This window comes from Branchiostoma lanceolatum, chromosome 9 (assembly GCF_035083965.1).
Source record: "Branchiostoma lanceolatum isolate klBraLanc5 chromosome 9, klBraLanc5.hap2, whole genome shotgun sequence".
Lineage (NCBI taxonomy): Eukaryota > Metazoa > Chordata > Leptocardii > Amphioxiformes > Branchiostomatidae > Branchiostoma > Branchiostoma lanceolatum.
The window spans coordinates 21443575-21464063 of NC_089730.1; the positions used below are offsets into that span (position 1 = coordinate 21443575).

Genomic DNA, 20489 nt, shown 5'->3' on the forward strand with positions numbered 1-20489 from the left:
TTAATTAAGATTTACCCGTTAATTTGGCGTGACTTGACAAATGAACTTCCTAGAGGCAGAACACGGAACATCGTTCCACATGTCATCCTTCCAATACTCCGCACAGTCCTCGTTACCTCCGGAGTTGTTGGGTTCTCCTGGACCCCACGGCCTGAAACTTCCAAGAGCAACACCATCTGCCCACATCCAGCTCCTTTCCTGTTGAACGTCGGTCAGTCCGAACCAGAAGTAGGCCGTGTTATCGACGGCATTCTTCAGGTCAATGAGGAACGTGTTTGTGTCCGCGTCTCGGGGCATGGCGAGAGTTCCGCCGTCAGTAGAACAGCTCGCGGCTGCACTGCTGTATTTGCTCCGCTCGTTGAAGGCCTTGTAGCACGACCGGCTATGCTGGTGGTATTCGTACTCGTTGAGGCAGCCTGTTTCGGAAAGAGGATGGTTTAGATGATCACCTACCTAATACACGTTGACGTCGTCATCTAATTGCAATAATAAATGACCGATGTCAACCAAACACACCTAGACTATTGTAAGGTTTAGGCGCCTATATCTCGGGTCATGCGCCACCATCGCTACACCTCATATCTGTGTGTTATATGCATATGTACATTGCGTGCTAATGCGATATCACTCCTTTATGGCATAATCCAGGGACTTGTATCTTTGAATTGAATAATGTATGAACTGGAACGGAATGGAATGCGGAGAAGGTTGTGATGATGATAAAAATGATGCATATGTTGATGGTAGGGATAAAATAAGATGCATTGCAATCAAAACAAGACATTTTGATTAGTACCGCTATGTTTTAATCAGACGGATGCATTGTAAATGATAATGAAAGTGATGAGTTTGAGTAAGAGTCACTTTTAATGCTGTTAAATGAACTGCATGAAGTTGAAATATGGGATGCAGAAAAAAGCATGTGTACCTTTACATTATCAAATAAGTAAAGAGACAACAAGCCTGAGTCACAAAATTCCCTAACACTGACGTCAAAATGATACACAAAAAAGACTTGTGATGATAAGACGTAAGGTGAAGTAATTAGAAAAAAACTAAAAAATCTGTTAATACGTAGCGAGACATCAAAGAAGTTGTGAGGAAATTCTAATGTAACCCTCGTATAACTTAGGCACATTCAACAATCTTTGTTATTGGGCCATCGATCGGTACTTCTGGACCCTTGGTTTGCGCTTGCTCGTATCACCAGATCTAGTATTTTCTCATAGAACTTGATACAACTATCTACTCCAAATACAGCTGCTACATAGAAACTGATAATCACTGCCACGACAGGAATCACTAAAGAGCAAACTGATCAGACTAGATTGGGTAGGTTCATTGGAAATGATGCTACATTTTTTGTATAAAATTTTCCAAGTTGATCATAGCAGCCATGGTTTTAACATATAGTATGTTGTGAGGGGCGTGAAAAAGGCTATTTACATCTGGGCCCATCATCCCTCCCTGAACCCTACGATTCACTGCTGATGTCATCACGTTTTCAACTTTTCGGCGTTCAACACAGTGGATTGAACATCTGACGAAGGTTCGAGGTCCAATCAAAAATTCATGATGAGTCAATTCTTGTGTTGGATCAAAGTTTCAAATTAAATTTTTCCAATAAGTACATTATACTGATTAGCTCTCTCAAAAGTTATGGCCCACACCAAACCTTAGGACGGAGTGTGTCTACGATAGTTTGCAGGTTCGCAAACGAAGCAGTGAATACATGCTCATTAACGGGCCTGCTGGCCATGTTGTCGAGAGTTTCCCTCCTAACATGATCAGTAACTCCTACACAGAAGATAGTGGTGCCATCGTTTCTTAGTGCCTCCGCATCCGGTATGACAGCATCGCTTCCTTTGTCCTTACCGTCCGTGAGAACGATCCCGATCTTTCTCGCTGTTGGCCGTCCGGAAGTGGAGAATTCGTCACGCATAACAGACAAACCCGCGTGAGATGTCTCTGCATGGCTTCCTAAGGCTCTATCGACAGAAGCGATCCTATTCACCAAAGCAGACTTACTATCATAATCGGCCAGAGAAAAACTCTTAACCGCCTCGCCATGCTCAAATTTGATCAAACCGACTCTCGCGTGGCTTCCCCCAATAGTGAGGGAACGTACAACATCACTTATAAAAGTCCTGACTGTGCCAAAGTGCCCAGATACGCTTCCGGAAACGTCGATCGAAAAGATGATGTCAGCTGCGCTGTCACAGGCTATAGTGTAGAGTAGACAAATAACAGGTTCGTGTCAAAGACATTCATGAATCAATTGTCTACATCACCATTGAAATTCCGACCGGCTTTTAGTCATCATATATCTAATGACAAGGTAGCATCGGTACGAGCAAGTGAATGTGTAGATGAATAATGGAATGAGTATGAAAAATATGAAGGCCTGCGAGTACATTTACATGTAAAATTTCTGGATGGATAATTTCACAAAAATATCAAATTAAGCAAGACTTGGAGTCGTCCCTTCCTTACCTTGGCCTTGCAAATAAAATGCAATACAAAAAAAATCAGGTACCTGCACAGGAAGGGGGAGTGCCTATCCACTGTCCGTCTGTCCCACACAGGACCTCAGATGACCCCAGCAGGTGGTAACCATGGTTACATGTGAAGTTGCACCTGCCGTTCTCCAGGCGGTTAGTGCAGGCCACGCTGCCGTTCTGGGGGCTGGTGAGACTCCGACACTCCACTGAAATATAAATCCAGTAGTTAAGCAAGAATTTTCGTAATGCTGCTGCAATCAACAAGTACAATCAAACGTAAAAAAATGGATCTTGTTCTCTTCCAAGTAAGAAGAGCAGCTTAGCACTCTTGTGTCTCAGCGACAAACATGGCGTGTGCAAAGTTGTCATGTGGGGATTGTTCGGAGCAGATGATTCTCCCCTACTTTATCTTGACTATGCTCGTTCCTTCGCACACCAATCATGGAGATACAGAATCGCTGCTAAGGTTATTGTAAAAACATGACATTGTTAATTACCGGTACATCCCGCGGCGCTCCCAGACCACGTGCCATCCGCCCCGCATGTCCGACTGATGCTGCCGGAAGTCAGTCGGTAGCCGCTGTTACAGCTGAAGCTGCAGGTCTCGGGATAACGGAACGAGTGTCCGCGGTTACAGGACATTCCTCCGTTTGTGGGTCCGGCCAGGGTCGGACATTGCACACCTGGAGCGGGGAATATGCTTGTTGTTACCTGGTCAATTATTCTAACTATGAACGGAAGGATGAGACGCCCCCCCCCCAAAGTAGGAGTGTCAAGGTGCACCCAAAGTAGGACTGTCAAGGTGCACCCAAAGTAGGAGTGTCAAGGTGCACCCAAAGTAGGAGTGTCAAGGTGCACCCAAAGTAGGAGTGTCAAGGTGAACCCAAAGTAGGAGTGTCAAGGTGCACCCAAAGTAGGAGTGTCAAGGTGCACCCAAAGTAGGAGTGTCAAGGTGCACCCAAAGTAGGAGTGTCAAGGTGCACCCAAAGTAGGAGTGTCAAGGTGCACCCAAAGTAGGAGTGTCAAGGTGCACCCAAAGTAGGAGTGTCAAGGGGCACCCAAAGTAGGAGTGTCAAGGTGCACCCAAAGTAGGAGTGTCAAGGGGCACCCAAAGTAGGAGTGTCAAGGTGCACCCAAAGTAGGAGTGTCAAGGTGCACCCAAAGTAGGAGTGTCAAGGTGCACCCAAAGTAGGAGTGTCAAGGTGCACCCAAAGTAGGAGTGTCAAGGTGCACCCAAATTAGGAGTGTCAAGGTGCACCCAAAGTAGGAGTGTCAAGGTGCACCCAAAGTAGGAGTGTCAAGGTGCACCCAAAGTAGGAGTGTCAAGGGGCACCCAAAGTAGGAGTGTCAAGGTGCACCCAAAGTAGGAGTGTCAAGGTGCACCCAAAGTAGGAGTGTCAAGGTGCACCCAAAGTAGGAGTGTCAAGGTGCACCCAAAGTAGGAGTGTCAAGGTGCACCCAAAGTAGGAGTGTCAAGGTGCCCCCAAAGTAGGAGTGTCAAGGTGCACCCAAAGTAGGAGTGTCAAGGTGCACCCAAAGTAGGAATGTCAAGGTGAACCCAAAGTAGGAGTGTCAAGGTGCACCCAAAGTAGGAGTGTCAAGGTGCACCCAAAGTAGGAGTGTCAAGGTGCACCCAAAGTAGGAGTGTCAAGGTGCCCCCAAAGTAGGAGTGTCAAGGTGCACCCAAAGTAGGAGTGTCAAGGTGCACCCAAAGTAGGAGTGTCAAGGTGCACCCAAATTAGGAGTGTCAAGGTGCACCCAAAGTAGGAGTGTCAAGGTGCACCCAAAGTAGGAGTGTCAAGGTGCACCCAAAGTAGGAGTGTCAAGGGGCACCCAAAGTAGGAGTGTCAAGGTGCACCCAAAGTAGGAGTGTCAAGGTGCACCCAAAGTAGGAGTGTCAAGGGGCACCCAAAGTAGGAGTGTCAAGGTGCACCCAAAGTAGGAGTGTCAAGGTGCACCCAAAGTAGGAGTGTCAAGGTGCACCCAAAGTAGGAGTGTCAAGGGGCACCCAAAGTAGGAGTGTCAAGGGGCACCCAAAGTAGGAGTGTCAAGGGGCACCCAAAGTAGGAGTGTCAAGGGGCACCCAAAGTAGGAGTGTCAAGGGGCACCCAAAGTAGGAGTGTCAAGGGGCACCCAAAGTAGGAGTGTCAAGGGGCACCCAAAGTAGGAGTGTCGAGGGGCACCCAAAGTAGGAGTGTCAAGGGGCACCCAAAGTAGGAGTGTCAAGGGGCACCCAAAGTAGGAGTGTCAAGGGGCACCCAAAGTAGGAGTGTCAAGGGGCACCCAAAGTAGGAGTGTCAAGGTGCACCCAAAGTAGGAGTGTCAAGGGGCACCCAAAGTAGGAGTGTCAAGGGGCACCCAAAGTAGGAGTGTCAAGGTGCACCCAAAGTAGTGTGTTGACGCGAGCAAGCAGGTGCGCACACCCAAAGGAGGTGTGTGTTGCTCATTGTAGCTGTCCACCATTGTTGTTTTACGTATACGTATATTGACACTAGCAATGTTCTCGATACTATCATTTGAAATCAAGAGAATGTCACATTTACCGATGCATTCGGCGTCGTTACCGGACCAGGTTGCATCAGTCTGACAGTGTCTCTCACTGCTGTCTGTAAACGTCAGCTCGTAGCCTGGGTCGCAGGCGAAGTTACAGGCCTCGGGATAGCGGAAGTTGGAGCCGCTGTCACACGTCATGCTACCGTTCTGTGGACTGCCGAGGCCCGGGCATTTCACCGCTGAAAATGTACGTCATCGATGCTTCAGATGTGGGTTACAACAACGTCAATGTTAGCCGCGGCGACTGTTGGAGGGCTTCTCTTGCTTGCAGTCTGAGGGCTAATGTATCAGACTGCAAGCTAGAGAAGCCCTCCAACAGTCCCCGCGGCTACGTCAATGTCGTCTGTGTGTAGCAGAACATGTATGTATCATCAGCCGTTATGATTCGTGTCATTAGTTGTTTAGTTTAAAAGCGCTTTTTTTAATAATTGCAAATTAAACTTATTGTAAACTACTAAGTTAGATCGATATGTTAGATACCATTGCAGCTTGTTGTCCCGGAAAGTTGGTATCCTGACCGGCATGTGCAGTAAAAGCTCCCTTCTGTATTCACACAGTTGTGATCACAGCCGCCATTCGCCATTGCACATTCGTCAATGTCTGTGATGTATAACATGATAATGTTTAATATGCATTAGTGTGATTGATATGATACGTTTTAATTAGCTGAAATGCCAAATTACATCTGACCGTGAGAGAATATAATGTAGTCAAAATCAAGTAAGTCTGATAATGACACATTGAAATGTTTGACAATTACCTATGCAGTCATGTATTCCAGACAGTTGAAAGCCGGTCCTACAGGTACAGCTGTAGCCTCCTGCTGTATTTGTACAGTCGTGATCACAGCCGCCATTCTGACTGGAACATTCGTTCGTGTCTGCGGTAGGCACATTCAATTAGGTATAGAATACATTCAAGTAAACGCTTACCCAAAGTAGGAGTGTCAAAGCGCCCTCAAAGTAGGTGTGTACGCACTCAAAGGAGGTGTGTGTTGCTCATTGTAGCCGTAGGCCATGGCTGTTTTACGTATACGTATATTGACACTAGCAATGTTCACGATAATACCATGTGGAATCAAGATAATATCACACCAATTTAAATGATTCTATCATGTAAGAAAATGTCAAAAGAATGTCACCCTTACCGATACATTGGGCGTCGTTACCAGACCAGGTTGCATTCGTCTGGCAGTGTCTCTCACGGCTGTTTGTAAATTTGAGCTCGTAGCCTGGCTCGCAGGCGAAGTTGCAGGCCTCAGGATAGCGGAATTCGGAGCCGCTATTGCAGGTCATCTCACCGTGTGTGGGACTGGACAGGTTCGGGCATTTCGCCGCTGATATATAAACGAGATTTGAAATGAGCATTGCAACAAGAAATTGGTGAACCAAAAAGGAAGTACGGTGGCTCTATGTCTTAAATAACTGGACTTTTGATTGCTACATATGTATATGACCGTCATATTTTCGGAGTTGCTTGTTGTATTGTTTTTACAAAGGGCTCTGAGCTTTACCTAAACAAGGTGTGATCCCTGCGCTATTTATGTCGACAGGAATGGTCCAGTTCCCGTCAGGTCCACATGAGTACTCGGCATAGATCAGCCTGTCGTAACCAGGGTTACAGTGGAGCACACAGACGACTTCGTACTCCGCTGCTGTGCTGTTAGCTGATTGGCTAGAGTCAGATGAAGAGGATCCTGGGATAGAACATCTAAAGAAACCGTTCGCCGGTTCAGCGATCTGGGAAGGTGGAGAAAACGACTTTCAGTCGGTTATTTTGACATTTTACCACTGTAAAGTTTCTAATCAAAGTTATCGCTTGGCCTGTCAGCTAAAGCTACAGTGGATCATACCTTATTCTGTTCATCAACAGATAGAGCCCTTTCAACATTCTCTTCTCTCAGGTTTGCCAGGAAACGCTTTTGTATTCTATCTGAAGGGAACTCTTACCATTTTGCTCTATTAACCCGTTTCCTTTCAAAAGTTTGCATTTTCAGGAGGGAACAGAGGCTAGCAGCAAAATCTCACTGACCGGGAAAGGCGGGCAGGCGGTCCGATTACAGTGTCTCCCGTCCCCGACCGTCCCGACCCGACAGCGGCAGCTGAAGGCCTGGTGACGCGTCAGGATGCAGATCCCGTGCTCAGGGTGACAGTCGTGCAGGCCGAGCCGGCAGTAGTCAGACGGGACACACCTACAGAAGGGTTCAGAAACGATAGTGCCATGTTGGTCGTTGTAGAAGTAGCTGATCTGCTCAGATGCTAGCCAGATATAGGGAGTCCAAAGTGAAGGGTTCCTGGGAAGCATTTTTGAATGCACATTTCTTAAGATATAATCATCATAAACAATTCATCTATCTGCTGTCTATAGCTCTTACCAAGGTCAATAAGCACTAAAAATATAAAGACGTGCAATGTTGGGAAGTCCTATTTTATTGATGTTGAAAATGGGAAATATCACAAAAATTGAATACAAAATTGCAGAAAACATGCTCACAAGTAAGGTTTAAATGACCCAATAATCTAAAAACTAAGTATTGTTCAGGCTTCTTCTTGCAGATATGCAATAAGCCATGTAGGGTCATGCTATAAACACAATCTTGGCAGACATGTCATACTCAATATAATGTACCTGTAATAAGTGACATTGGTTCAAAACTGACACAAATTGAGGCCAAAAACACAGGTGGCAAAATGAAATTTCTTATCTCTAGGTCCGAAGAGCTGGTTTTGGACTCAAAATATGTAATTTTGTACCAAACACATGAAATGATAAAAAAATTCACCTTTCGATTTCGTTATTTATGCAATTATCGAATTTCGCAAAAAAATGCTTTTCTGACATGTTTGTCCTCTTGCATCTCATATTTCCCATCCCCAACGCTCTCAAGAAGGCAGACACAACATAACCTATCTCAGTGCTACATCACCAAACTTGGCAGACTTATAAAACTTTTTACGTTCTTTCGGACCATGTTTTTGGATTCTAGTATTTGTTCTTCTTTTTTTTTTAAATAAATGTGCAGCGGAACTACCCCAGTTGTTAACTTTTCACTTTGGCCTCCCTGCCAGATAGCTGCGGTATTAGCTTGGTGTTATACATTGCTCACGTAATGTTTCATGACCACCCGAATCCATAGGGCCCGAAAATGCCCTGTGGACATTTTCTTGGCAGGTGGATAAAATATTTATGTGTAAAAACCCTAATAAATGGGTAGCTCTGTATGTTTACAACCAAGAGGGAATTAGAGGAAATGTTCTTTACTTGGGCTTTTTGTTCCATTGTCCACTCGCTTTGCACTGGAAGTTGAAGAGACTGTGGAGAAGATGGCCGCTCTCGTCGGCAACTTTGTACCCCGGCTCACACGCCAGGCGGCAGGAGTCCTGGTATCTGGTCCCGTTGCACGTCAGGACGCCATTGGCTGGCGCCTGTGTGTTGGGTTAGTAATAGGAGTGACATTAAACATGTTTGTGACTTGTACTCATCTCTCATCGCTTATCCTGCCTCTTTATTTTATCTATCTTAATTCATAGTCTACAAAATTATGATACAATACTTATGCTACATTTGCAACGTTAGAACTCGTCATTCAATAGTTGAAAGAAGCATTAGGCAAACTTATTACGTGCGAAATAAAAGACTGAATTTCGTTCATTAGTGTGTGTGTGCTATTGGTTGTTAGAGGATTGATAACCCCTGATGTACGTCAAACCGTATTATTGGGGATTTCACACGAAAAATTGAAACCTACAGTCAAGTTGCCGCAGTCCTTCTTCTGACAGAACAGATCAGATCCCCCAACAACCGGCTGGAGAGCTGCTATTTACAAAGGAATATTGATATTAAAACAGATCGATTGTCAGCATATGCACAAGATTAAAAGAATCTGATGAATCCTATTTCATCTTCATACAGAGCCTTAATTGCACAAAAAGGAAGTATGCTCGTACCTTCATTTTCATCTGCAGTAAGAAAAATACTACGTCTATCAGTTTGGTTCGCTATGATCACAACCAGTATAAAACATTAGGTTAGGATTGTGCATCTCACGCAACATCAGACCCTACCTCCAGTCTGTAAGCTCCAGTTGCCGGTACTATGACACGTCACGTTCTGGTGGTTCGTTCCTTCGTACCCGTCCGCACAGGTGACTCCGCAGGTGTTCCCGTAGGTGTGTCCGCTGGCACACTGGATGGCGGTGTTGGGGAACTCAGGAGGGGCTCCGCAACTCACTGGTAAACACTGTTGTTAATATCCTCAAAATTATCCCAAATACTATGCCTTTCAACCTTTGCCTAGTCGTTATATCTTCAAAAAAAGTATCCCAAATGAAGTGCCTTTTCATCATGGGATGATGTTGTACCGTCTCCAAATTTAAACTAAAAAAAACTGCATCATACGGAGAAAATGGCTTAGAGGACCATACTTATTTATTTATTTATTTATTTATTTATTACACTTCTCCAAAACTGGAAGGCATGGCGGAACAGGTGAACCCCCGCAGGGGTCACCTTTTCAAGGCCGCCATGCCGAAACATACAAACTGTACACAATATCAAAACATAATAATACAATATAAATGACCAATATAAATGAATCAACATGGTATTCAACTTAAGTTAACTTAACAAGATATACAATACAAAGATAGAAATGAATTAAAGAAACTGCACAAGATACAATAATGAGGAAGAAACTGGAAGAAACGTTCATATGAGAAATCACATTCTATGTACTTCTTAGTACGATATGTCATATTACCTGCCACACAATCCGGTTCCCCACTCCAGGTGGCCTGGGCTGTGTCTCCGTGAATCTGGCAGGTGAAGTTGTCTTGGCTCAGCCGCTCGTAACCGTCCCGACAGGTGAGATGGCACGTCTCGCCGTACGTCGTACCTGTACAGGTGACGTCACCGTGTGCCGGGATCTGATGACGGACAAGGTGAATGAATCTTAGAGTGTTAGTCTTGGAGTTTAGGCTTATGCAGAAAAAAAAAATGTATATGATGATTGATGAATATTCTGAGATACTCACCGAAATGTTTCCACAGTCAGCGATGACGCAAGCAAGAGTCTGTGGGATGATGACGTCTGCCAAAAAGAGAAAAGGTTAATCAGAATACGTTTCAAAATAATATACATAGCAGACATAATATCCAAAACAGTTGAGTCTACATAAATTATCTACGAGCCTCCAACGAGTGTACACGTGGTCATCTCATGTTTATCTGCAACATTGCGACCTCTTATCGGTATCCAAGAACACTTTCGTTTTACGCTCGTTCTCATTGAAATGTACACATTTTTTAATCTCCGTTACCGATTGAAATACGACTTTCCTGGCATTAGGATTTGCCACATATAAGATGTCAAACTGTAGTTTTTATGACGACTTAAAACTTTCTAGCTTTTAAAAACGACAGTTTGGTACCTTATTTGTGGCATATCTTAATGTCAGGAACGTCTTACTTCTAACGGTAACGGAGATTACAAAATGTGTACATTTACATGAGAACGAGCGTTTATCATCTTTGTAATTTTATATTTCGTGACATGGATCAAACGCCTAATGCAAACAAATAGATATGTAACCTTCCCACACCTGCTGATAAAGCATTTTCCATCTCTGTCGTGTTCCCTCTGGGAAAGGCGGTCCAGTTTCCGGTCAAGCTGCAGCCCAGGGTGTCGTCTGTTTCCGGTACGTAACCCACGTCACAGCTGACGTCACAGCTGTCAGAGAACATGTGACCCTGGCACAGGTACGAGCCGTGCGGGGGGTCCTCAGGTGGGTTGCAGGTTACTACATGGTGTACAAAACATTCAAACAGACAACAATGATACCAAGGTCCTCAATTTCAAAGCAGCTAAGTTGGAGGGTTTCTGTCGATGAAGAAAACTGATTTCCTTTTATAAAATCACAATCGAGTCCAATCTTAAAAATTTTGATTGTGAATTCGTCAGTTTCCAACTGATCGTGACGTGATCGTTTCAAAAAGTATATTTGTCATATGTCAATTTCTTGCATGAAGAGCTGAATATAGGAAATGTCCATCGGAAGACTCGGCAACGGGCCCAATAATATTCACATTAAAACCAGAATAACACCCTACCCGGGTCGCACTGTGCGGGTTTGTCCCATTGTCCTGTAGCCTCGCACGTCAGTACAGGGTGCCGGGGCAGATAGCCTCGGTCACAAACCAGTCCGGCTTCAGACTTGTATGTCGTTGTGCTGCTGTTAAAATTGCCATGCGCTAAATTCTGTGAATGAAAGGAAGACTTGCAAGTTGTCTTTCCTCCGGACAGACTGGAAGTTACGTGCCTGAGCTTTATTCATGGCAAGTTTAGTGAATATTGTATTGATTAACAATTTTTGTTCTGCCAACAACATGAAATAAGATTTTGATACGGTGTTGTAAATTTGTATGCCTCGCGATCTTATTACATCTTACTATCGTTACGTTGGAAAATGCTTGCTATTTCGTATTGAGATTAGAAAAAAAAATACCTCCGCTTCCCCTCCACAGTCCACGATTCTGCAGACCGGCTGTCTGGTCGCCCCAAACGTCTCTACAAACAGAAAGACAGGAGTTGTCAAATGTATGTATATTCACTATGTAAGAGTATCCATAGAATCCATGAATGAAATCTGAAAAGGGAAATACATGCAGCCATGATGGCATAGACAGTATCCACTGGCGCATGAGACACAGAAACACATGTTAGACAAAAATGCCGAACATATAAAGTAGCCGAGAAGGGGAACAATTGTTGTAAAACCACTTTACGACTAATCATCAAACTAAATTTTTTTCTCAACTCACATACGGAATCGGATAGAACCAACTTTTCGGTCATAATGCCCTACCTAGGTGAGACAGAATCTCCGGGAAGTCCAGGCTCGTCACCCTGTCGTCGATACTCGGACCGACCCAGATCAGCAACTGCCGCATCATGTCAAAATCGATGATATTGTCCTCCGAGATCATATTTAGATATGTCTTCACGATAGAAGGGTTCGGGACTTCCTCAACCTTCACTAAAATGTTGACCGCCATGTCTGCGTAAATTTTGTCGGTGATGCCGAGATACTAGAACACCCGAGGGTCGGTGTTCGGCATCGTGTCGGCAGCCCGACCGACGCCGACGAGTGTCGACAGGACTTCGGGTCTGATCGGCGCCCATCGGCCGCGGTTGCAGAACAGCAGGCCTGCGTCATCGGTCCGGTAGCCCACGTGACACCTGGCACTGCACATGCGCACGTGGATGTTGTAGTAGGCGATGCTGGTGCAGTTGAAGTGGCCGTGACGTAAGGCAGGGAGTGACCTGTTTCCGCAAACTGAAAAGAAGTAAATATTCTAAAATTAAAGTCAACAGCAACTATTTTTCAATGCTGGTCTTGACTTTTGAAGAGGACCGATCTTGTTAACAAACATTTACTTATAAAATGGCGTGTGCGTACAGGTACAGTCATTCAGAGATATACCCAAGGGTGGCCCAACTCAGTGTAAGACATCGTTTTACCCTGGGACCATGGATGACATATTACATTACACATGTAATATTGATATATACATGTAACAAATTATACAGATAAAGGACAATCAGTCATCATAGCCCCATGTTGCTGTTTTCTTTTTGCTATACAGACAGTAGCACTCAAGCTCATAAGGTGACTTACACTCCTCCACAGGAGGCTCCTCGGTCGGCTGCTGCACGGTTCCCGGCGGCTGTATCGCCGATGCGTCCCGCCCTCCGGCCAGCGCCAGCCGGTACCACCTCTGCATCTCCGGGGAAAACTGCTGAACCCACGCAGGCACGGGCTCGGGGGGCGTGTACACTGTCAAAAAAAGATCGAAAATATGTAACGATGTTCGATGTTACAAAATTGAAATAAAACAGAATATGACGAAGGTAAATTCAATGAAACCTAAAACAGATTGATTATTCAGACAAATACATTCTGGGAACGCAATCAGAAATAAACTAAGACCCGGCCGCTGACTGCAGTCAAATCGAAGACTTCAGCATTCTCAATGTGTTCATGACAAAAGTGGTAATATTCAACCTGAAGAAAAAAAAAGGAACTAGGTGGCCGCAAAGGCAACTCACCTGATACGACTTTGCTTTAGAACAATGCATGTAAGACCTTCTGTGGGAACTGCTACAGCTGTAAGGCAGTTGGAGATGACAGAAGCGTTAGCTACTCTGTACTCACCTGACAGGACGTTGGTCTTGAACAGGACAGCGAAGACCACAGCTGTCAGGGCGGCCAGGCAGTAGAAGATGGCGGCGAGGATGACCAGCGCGTCCGGCCCTTTTCTGCGCGGCGGGTTCAGGGAGGAGCCGTACCCGTACAGCGGCGGGCCGTACGGCGTCCAGACGGCGGCGGGCTTGATGTGCTTCCCGCCGAAGAGAGAGTCACGACTCGGCAGTTTCTTGAGTGGGATCTGCAAGAAAAACAAGGCAATCAAAAACGACAGTTGACGTCATCCCCTAACCATACAGCTTTTCAAGTATACACAAACATTGGGTGAAGTGACCAACAGAATGCGCGCTGGTGGGAGTCAAAACTACCAGCTCGGTAGCCTGGAAACCACACCATCGGGGGCTCCCCGATATCACTACGGCACTGGGAGTGATACCCGCCCGCCCAGACAGCGTAGCCCGCTCGGGGTGGGTTAACGGCCTTGGATCGCATTAGATCGTCCAGGATGGCGGCAAAACTTTCTATGGCAGCTAAAGTAGACAGGCTGCGAAATTCTATATGGCAGCCAAGTAGGCAGGCTGACAGAAACGGCTCAATAAAGCAGACTCGGCCCGGTAAAACACTCCTATATACAAGCCGAACCCTAGAGACTGGAACCAGGCTCATAGCTCGGCAGTGCACAGCATATACACATATAAGACATTGAAATCGTGTACCTTTTTCTCTCTTGAATCTTCAGACACACTGTGTTGGATGTCCTGGGACTGGGCATCTCCTTTTTCAAACAGAAGATCCTTCTCTGCAACGGCGACGCACCTTTGAAGTAGACCACATGTATATCCATGGGTGAATAGGCATACTGATTGATGGTAATAATTAATGAAAACCAACGACTATGATGTATGTGCATACATCTATATACGAATGTCAAGGTTGAAAACAATGATGCTATTTCATAATGATTTTCAGTTAGTATCAGCAATGATTATGATGTGGCAATGGTTAAATGGGGTAGGGAATTTCCCGAGCAGCCTTCGTAACCCCTGCTTCTCCTAATGGGTCAGTGAAGTCATGCTTCTCTTGAGCATTAATGTTTCTGACCTAGGGTGAAGAGATGCTGCTACAGTAAGAATTAGTTCAGTGCTTCGATGAGTGGCCCCCTGGCCCTACGGCCTTGCACTGCAGTGTACTGAGCAAGTTCGTTAAGAAAAATTAAAAAAAAAAACTTCTGTTACGTACTGATAGTCCTGCGGCTGTACAGGGTCGCCGGGGATGTCCTCATCGTCACTTCCGGTGATGTCCTGAGGTTCACCCGAAGGGGAGAGTGAGGAAGCATAACGAAAAGCCTGACATTCATGTTCTGCCTCGCACTGAATGTTAGTGTATTCTATGCTCTATACAAAACCTTACCCAGGCCGCTTCGTGACACTTTCAGACCGACGGACAAAAACAGACTCTTTGTTTTGAAGTACCAAAACGAATCCTACCTTTCCCACGAGTTCCTGGCATTCATGTTCTGCATCACATTGAATGTTGTTTGGTTTATGCTTTGCACGATACAAGTCGCTTCGTGACACTTATATTACAGACCCACAGCCAAAATAGCAACCCTTAAATAATGCAAGGATGTATTGTGTATATTGAGAATAACGAACACACACACACATATACACAGAGAGAGAGAGAGAGAGAGAGAGACCAACACAGACAAACAAAAAACCCAAACAGGTAGACACACAGAGAGAGACACACATACACACAGAGACACAAACATACACACACAGATAGACACACACACACAAACAGGTACACACACACACACACACACACACACACACACACACACATACACACACACAAACAGGTACACACTCACACACATTTCTTTGTTGTGAATTACCAAGACGATTCCTACCTGTACCACGAGTTCCTGCTCGTCCTCAGTTATTTTGAAATCTCGCCACATGAAGGCCCTTTCGACACGTGTGCCCCTAACCTGTGGAGGGTAGAGTACCGACATTTAGATGTAATAAAGATTATAACCGCCCTTTGCTGCACGTCCCCTTAAACGGTATAAACACAGGTCGTTTGCATCTTAAGAATAGGTCAACTGAGACATCCATAACGATACGGAAAATAAGGTCCGATCTTCAATAAGTAAATAAATGAAAACAGCATCATCTTCTTGTAACGATAATATGTAATGATATATGTTGATAGAGTTATTTGGACTCAAATGACTGTGTATCTCTGTTATATTGTATCTGACCCTTACCTCTTCCCTCATGACCTCAATGAAAAGCGGCCTGTGTGCCGATTTGAGCTTATCATGAATAAACAAAGGTTCAAACCTACGAAGACCAAATGATTTCTTCTCGACACATAAGAAAGAAGGACAGAGTCTGTTAAGCTTGACTTTGTTACCGGTATTTGACCGATGTCTTCTTTGGTCACTGTAGTCACTGTCTTGTTTTCAAACTTGCTACGAGTCCGCCTGCTCCGAGTCCACCCTGTCAAGCCACCCCGAGACAGTAGGTGGTCGCACCGGGTGGTCCAGGCTGTTTTAGTCGGACCGTCAGTCGACCTGGCCCGTTGGAGCTGCTTGGAGCTGCCCGGTGAGGACGACATTGTGCTGAAGTAAGACAAAATGACGTGAAGACAACAGCGCTTTTGCCTGAAACCCGTCAACAATACGAGTAAAAATATCTTGCACAATGGACATCTACTACTTATCCTATCCAATGGAACAATGGATGTGTTATAACCATTGACTTGTTTTCTTACTCCACCAAGCAGTGATATTGAAAAGATGAAAGATATATTAAGATAAATTAAAAAAAAACGATATATCAACATGTTTGACTCAGACTACCCTAACGGTACATGCTAAACCACTAATTAACACGCGTCATCACATCGTATGTTGTCATATGTAAAATTAAGAATAGTACCCTTAACCGTCATCAATAACATTGTAATATTTCATGTACATTTGTTACTAGCGTCTGAAAATTGAACAAGAATTGACCCACCCGGACGGTAAATAATTCCACACAGTTTATCGGAAATGAAGATAAGAATTGACGTTATCGATTATCGACGTTATCGACGTTAAGTCAGATAGACCATGTGGTTTCTTGTGGCTATTTAGACAGTCCAACAACAGTGTAAAGAAAAGAAGCGACTTGCATGATTGTGTACATTTTTTCTAACTTACAATTAACCACAACTCTACCTGCATTTCTTTAAGCTATAACAAAGAGACACTCTCACCTGTGCTGAATACCTGTCCACACCTGGAAATTCTTATAAAAGGCAAAGGTAGGTTGTAAAAAAGTGAGAGTTTAATCAGGAAACTGTGGCGCGTCGGTCGGATCAGAAGGAACGCTTAACAGCCGAACGCGTCCTCGCTACCTGTCCCAATAAGCCAGGGTCCAAATATAGCACCTGACATTCGTGCCTCTCGGGTTGACAATGCGTGAAGACGCAGTTGTTCTCTCTACGTGGAGCATCACTTAGTCCTTCCTGTTCAAGGATCACTCGTTCTCAGTTGGGCAAATGTTAACGCCAGTTGCTGGGTACCACAATAACAAACAATTACTTAAATGTGGGTGATTCCGGAAGAGACACTGACAATGAGTCAGTTTGAGAGTGCACGGATCGCGTCGAGGGTGTTCGTTTTACACGTAAGACACTGAGTACCAAGTCGGCGCTTATTTTCTGAAGCACTTACCGATAGATCAAAATGAAACATTGTTCAATCAAGCTCGAAATTATTTCCTGACACGGAGGAGTCATGTGGTAGACTTTACGTCATCCATGGCGAAATATTTAGTTCGTGTGTTTGATTTCATTCCATTTCTTAAGTTTGCATTCCTCCCTGTGTTAAATAACACCATGGTCTGTTAAGATTGAGACCAGCCGTTGATTCTAGTCTTTGAGGAGATTACTCAAGATAAATTGCCGTGACGTGTGATAATGTGTGCTCGGGGTTCACCTTTACTGCGCACCTGAGTAAACACACCTGACGCACCTGCCGGGGTCCTGACGTCAGCTGTAGAGAGGTGCTGATTTACATGTTTGCTTTACTAAGTTGGCGTTTACTTAGCCTGACATGTAAGAGCCGCCACATCACGACTCTCCACCCGACCAACATGGCTACTGTCCAAGTGGACTCACTGCTTTTGTTTGAAGATTTCAATGCTATTGTTTGTCATATTGAGTTTGTTCTGTATTATCCATATGTTTAATTATTATTTTATGACCTTTATTTATTATCTGTATGTAAGGACTCCCTTAGAAATCAGTTGCTGAGTAAATTGAAGGGACTACCCTAAAGATGATTAGATAAACTGGTAGAACTGTTACACTCGGTGGGGAAATATTACAGGTGCTTTTTATGTTTAGTTATGTTATGAAGTAATAGAGCCATGGTTCTGTTGAGTCTCGCCTTTACTGAAGCAATTCCCAACAAATCAAGATAAAACTGTACAATTAAGCACGAAGTTGGCTTGTGACGCTTAGAAGCAGTGTCATCCTTAACTTGTAGTTTGTCTGTTAGATTTGTTTCATTTCTTAAGATCGTATCCCTTCCTCTTTGCCTGCGGTAATGACGTCGCGGTCTGTTGAATTTGTGACTGACGCCAACCGTTAAATCTATTCTAAGAGGACATAACCCAGAATTAAGTGCCGTAACAAGTAATATTGCGGTGTTGATTTTAACATTCGTGAAATTCTCTTGGATATTGACTGGGAAAGGAACACAATGACTGACGGACTGACTAATGATTGACTGAATGTTGATTGATTGATTGGTTGGTTGGTTGGTTGGTTGGTTGGTTGGTTGGTTGGTTGATTAATTGATTGATGAATTAATTGGACATCACATTTACTTAGCAATAGATTAAAAAGAAACCCTGTTTATTCAAGCACGACGTTGTCTCGTGACGCCAAGTTCAAAGCTTATCAAATATATATATCAAATATATATATCATATATATATATATATATATATGTATATATATAGCAAAGCAACGTAGATTTACAGCCACTTGAGTTATGTATATATATATGTATATATATATATATATATATATAAATATATATATATATAAATATAAATATATATATATATATATTTATATATATTATATATATATATATATTTATATATATTTATATATATTTATATATATATATATATAATATGCAGAGAGACAGAGAAAAAGGAAGCGTCAAGATGCAAAGTTTTCATGGACATATTGTCCTGTAACACTAGTATTTTCCGCTAGTCGGCGTTAGTGACGTCACATTGATACGCCACCCACCCACACCTGGAATTCCCCTGCCAACACTTCCGCATTACGTGGCTACTGAAATTCATTTCTAGACATCGTTAGTGGTCTGTTATTTGGACATCATTACCATCCTGATCACCATGTCGAACATGCTGCGTGTTGCGGGGACACTTCTCCCTGTAGACGTGCAATGCCGGAGGTTTGTGACGGATAACAGGTATGACCTGGCCGAGACGGGGTACGGCCGCGCCCTTCTGGCCGCCATGTCTGATATGGACAGGCTACAGGAAGTGGAGGTACTGAAGAGCCTGGGAGACTTGAACGTGGAGAAAGGAAGACTCTACAAGACCGAAGCTTCACGGAACTTGGAGCGGGGCCTGAATCTGTACAGGGCCGCACTGCTCCGGTGTGAGGACCCGGGGGAAGGGGAGTCTCTCCAACATAGGGTCAAACTCGCCGAGAAACTGAGACAGAAAACGCCAATAGCTGGCTCAACTAGGGACATAGAAATTGACTCTGTCGCAAGGACGTCAGAAATCTTCCAAGACTTGGATAAGAAACGGGGTAACGGTGGCCACATGGACTCAATCTTAAATGGCTACACTAGGATTCTTGTAGAAGGAATAGCGGACAGGAACAGGCTATTAGAAGTGGAGGCTATGAAGAGTCTCGGAGACGTGAACCTTAAGAGAGGAAGATACTTAAAGGAGCCCAGACAGTTGACCAAGGCTACAGCCCTGTACAGCACAGCCCTGGAGCGATGTAACGATCCACATGGGAAAACCGTCCTCAAACATCGCTTACTGCACGCAGCAAAAGTCAGGAGAGAGGTTGCAGAAAGAATGAGACGGGTAAGTTTTGTTTTAGATCTTCTTGTGCACCGAAATCAGCCACGGAATACCATGCATCTTAACAACAAAGGGAACACATAACCTCTAATTTATTAAATCTGTTGGACGCTCATCGATTTTACGCAGGTATCGGCACTTTTATCATGGAGCAGGCGTAATTCACATGTGTAAGTATGTATACGGTGGCAGCTGATTATACCGACCCGCTTCACATAGCCAATGTACATCTAAAGATGCTTGATCTACATGGAAGGGCATATTGGTATAAAGTCAGCCTTTATTACAAACCTGTGTACCAACGGGACTATTTACCTATCGTTTGTAGCAACCGGCGACATTTCAAACCCTGTATGATATTTGCGCAATGCAAATGTACCTGCCTAAGTGCGCTCTTGACTACAGCGGTTCTAATTATAGCCTCTCAAGGTATGGAGTTTAAACAAGGGTGACTTTGGTGTCGATCCGCGTAGAAGGCGCAGATTGTCATAGCTAATTCTTAGGTGACAAATACTATAAATATAATCCTGAATGGAGTTTCAACCGTAAATGCCAACACAATAAATTGGATTCACCCAAATTTTCGGCTGAACAGCTACAGTCTTTGTCAAGGAATGCAACATCCACTGCTTCTGTGACGTCACGTTCATTCCTTGCCAAAGACTGTAGCTGTTCAGTCGAAAATTTGGGTAAGTCCAATTTATTGTGTTGGCATTTACAGTTTAAACTCCATTTAGAATGACTTCTACCAACACAGATGAACTTTCAAGTATCAATATAATCGTTTATTTATTTATTTATTTATTTATTGATACGCAACTCATAAGCACATGAACATACGCACAAGTGTAAACGGGCCTTAAAGGCCTATGTTTATCTATTCATTGAACTGAACATAAAAATGAAACGCAGGGGTCACCTTTTCAAGGCCGGCATTTGCACCGAACTCTCTTACAGAGAACATTGTAAGTTTATATCTAATCTATTGTTTTGCAGATGATGTCAAAGGTCACTAAGACAAGTTATCGGCTCACCCCTGTACACCAAGGTGCTGGCGTCCATGACGAAGAGACACACAGGTCAGTG

The 20489-nt window shown here is 44.1% G+C and overlaps 3 protein-coding genes across 5 annotated transcripts; all 3 read right to left on the reverse strand.

Annotated features, from left to right (window-relative positions):
* Positions 1 to 18: 18 nt before the first annotated feature.
* LOC136442734 (lactose-binding lectin l-2-like) lies at positions 19 to 1497 on the reverse strand. Its single transcript, XM_066439677.1, has 2 exons — positions 1479 to 1497; positions 19 to 416 (listed from the first exon to the last, which is right to left on the reverse strand). The coding sequence occupies exons 1-2, from the start codon at positions 1495 to 1497 to the stop codon at positions 19 to 21; spliced, it is 417 nt and encodes a 138-aa protein (XP_066295774.1).
* LOC136441667 (P-selectin-like) lies at positions 849 to 12106 on the reverse strand. 3 transcript variants are annotated; one of them, XM_066438100.1, is made up of 18 exons: positions 11917 to 12106; positions 11557 to 11618; positions 11162 to 11309; positions 10654 to 10851; positions 10087 to 10142; positions 9813 to 9978; positions 9119 to 9283; positions 8803 to 8867; positions 8316 to 8479; positions 7086 to 7245; positions 6568 to 6793; positions 6202 to 6390; positions 5815 to 5934; positions 5535 to 5654; positions 5045 to 5233; positions 2999 to 3184; positions 2537 to 2707; positions 849 to 2223 (listed from the first exon to the last, which is right to left on the reverse strand). In XM_066438100.1, the coding sequence occupies exons 1-18, from the start codon at positions 12104 to 12106 to the stop codon at positions 1658 to 1660; spliced, it is 3141 nt and encodes a 1046-aa protein (XP_066294197.1). In that variant the 3' UTR covers positions 849 to 1657. The 3 variants fall into 3 exon arrangements, with proteins under 3 accessions (XP_066294197.1, XP_066294196.1, XP_066294198.1); XM_066438099.1 differs by having other exon boundaries at positions 8803 to 8870; XM_066438101.1 differs by lacking the exons at positions 5535 to 5654; positions 5815 to 5934; positions 6202 to 6390 and having other exon boundaries at positions 8803 to 8870.
* Positions 12107 to 12139: 33 nt separating this feature from the next.
* On the reverse strand, positions 12140 to 13502 carry LOC136441691 (uncharacterized). Its single transcript, XM_066438129.1, has 3 exons — positions 13267 to 13502; positions 12730 to 12888; positions 12140 to 12387 (listed from the first exon to the last, which is right to left on the reverse strand). The coding sequence occupies exons 2-3, from the start codon at positions 12833 to 12835 to the stop codon at positions 12140 to 12142; spliced, it is 354 nt and encodes a 117-aa protein (XP_066294226.1). The 5' UTR covers positions 12836 to 12888; positions 13267 to 13502.
* Between the last annotated feature and the right edge of the window lie 6987 nt (positions 13503 to 20489).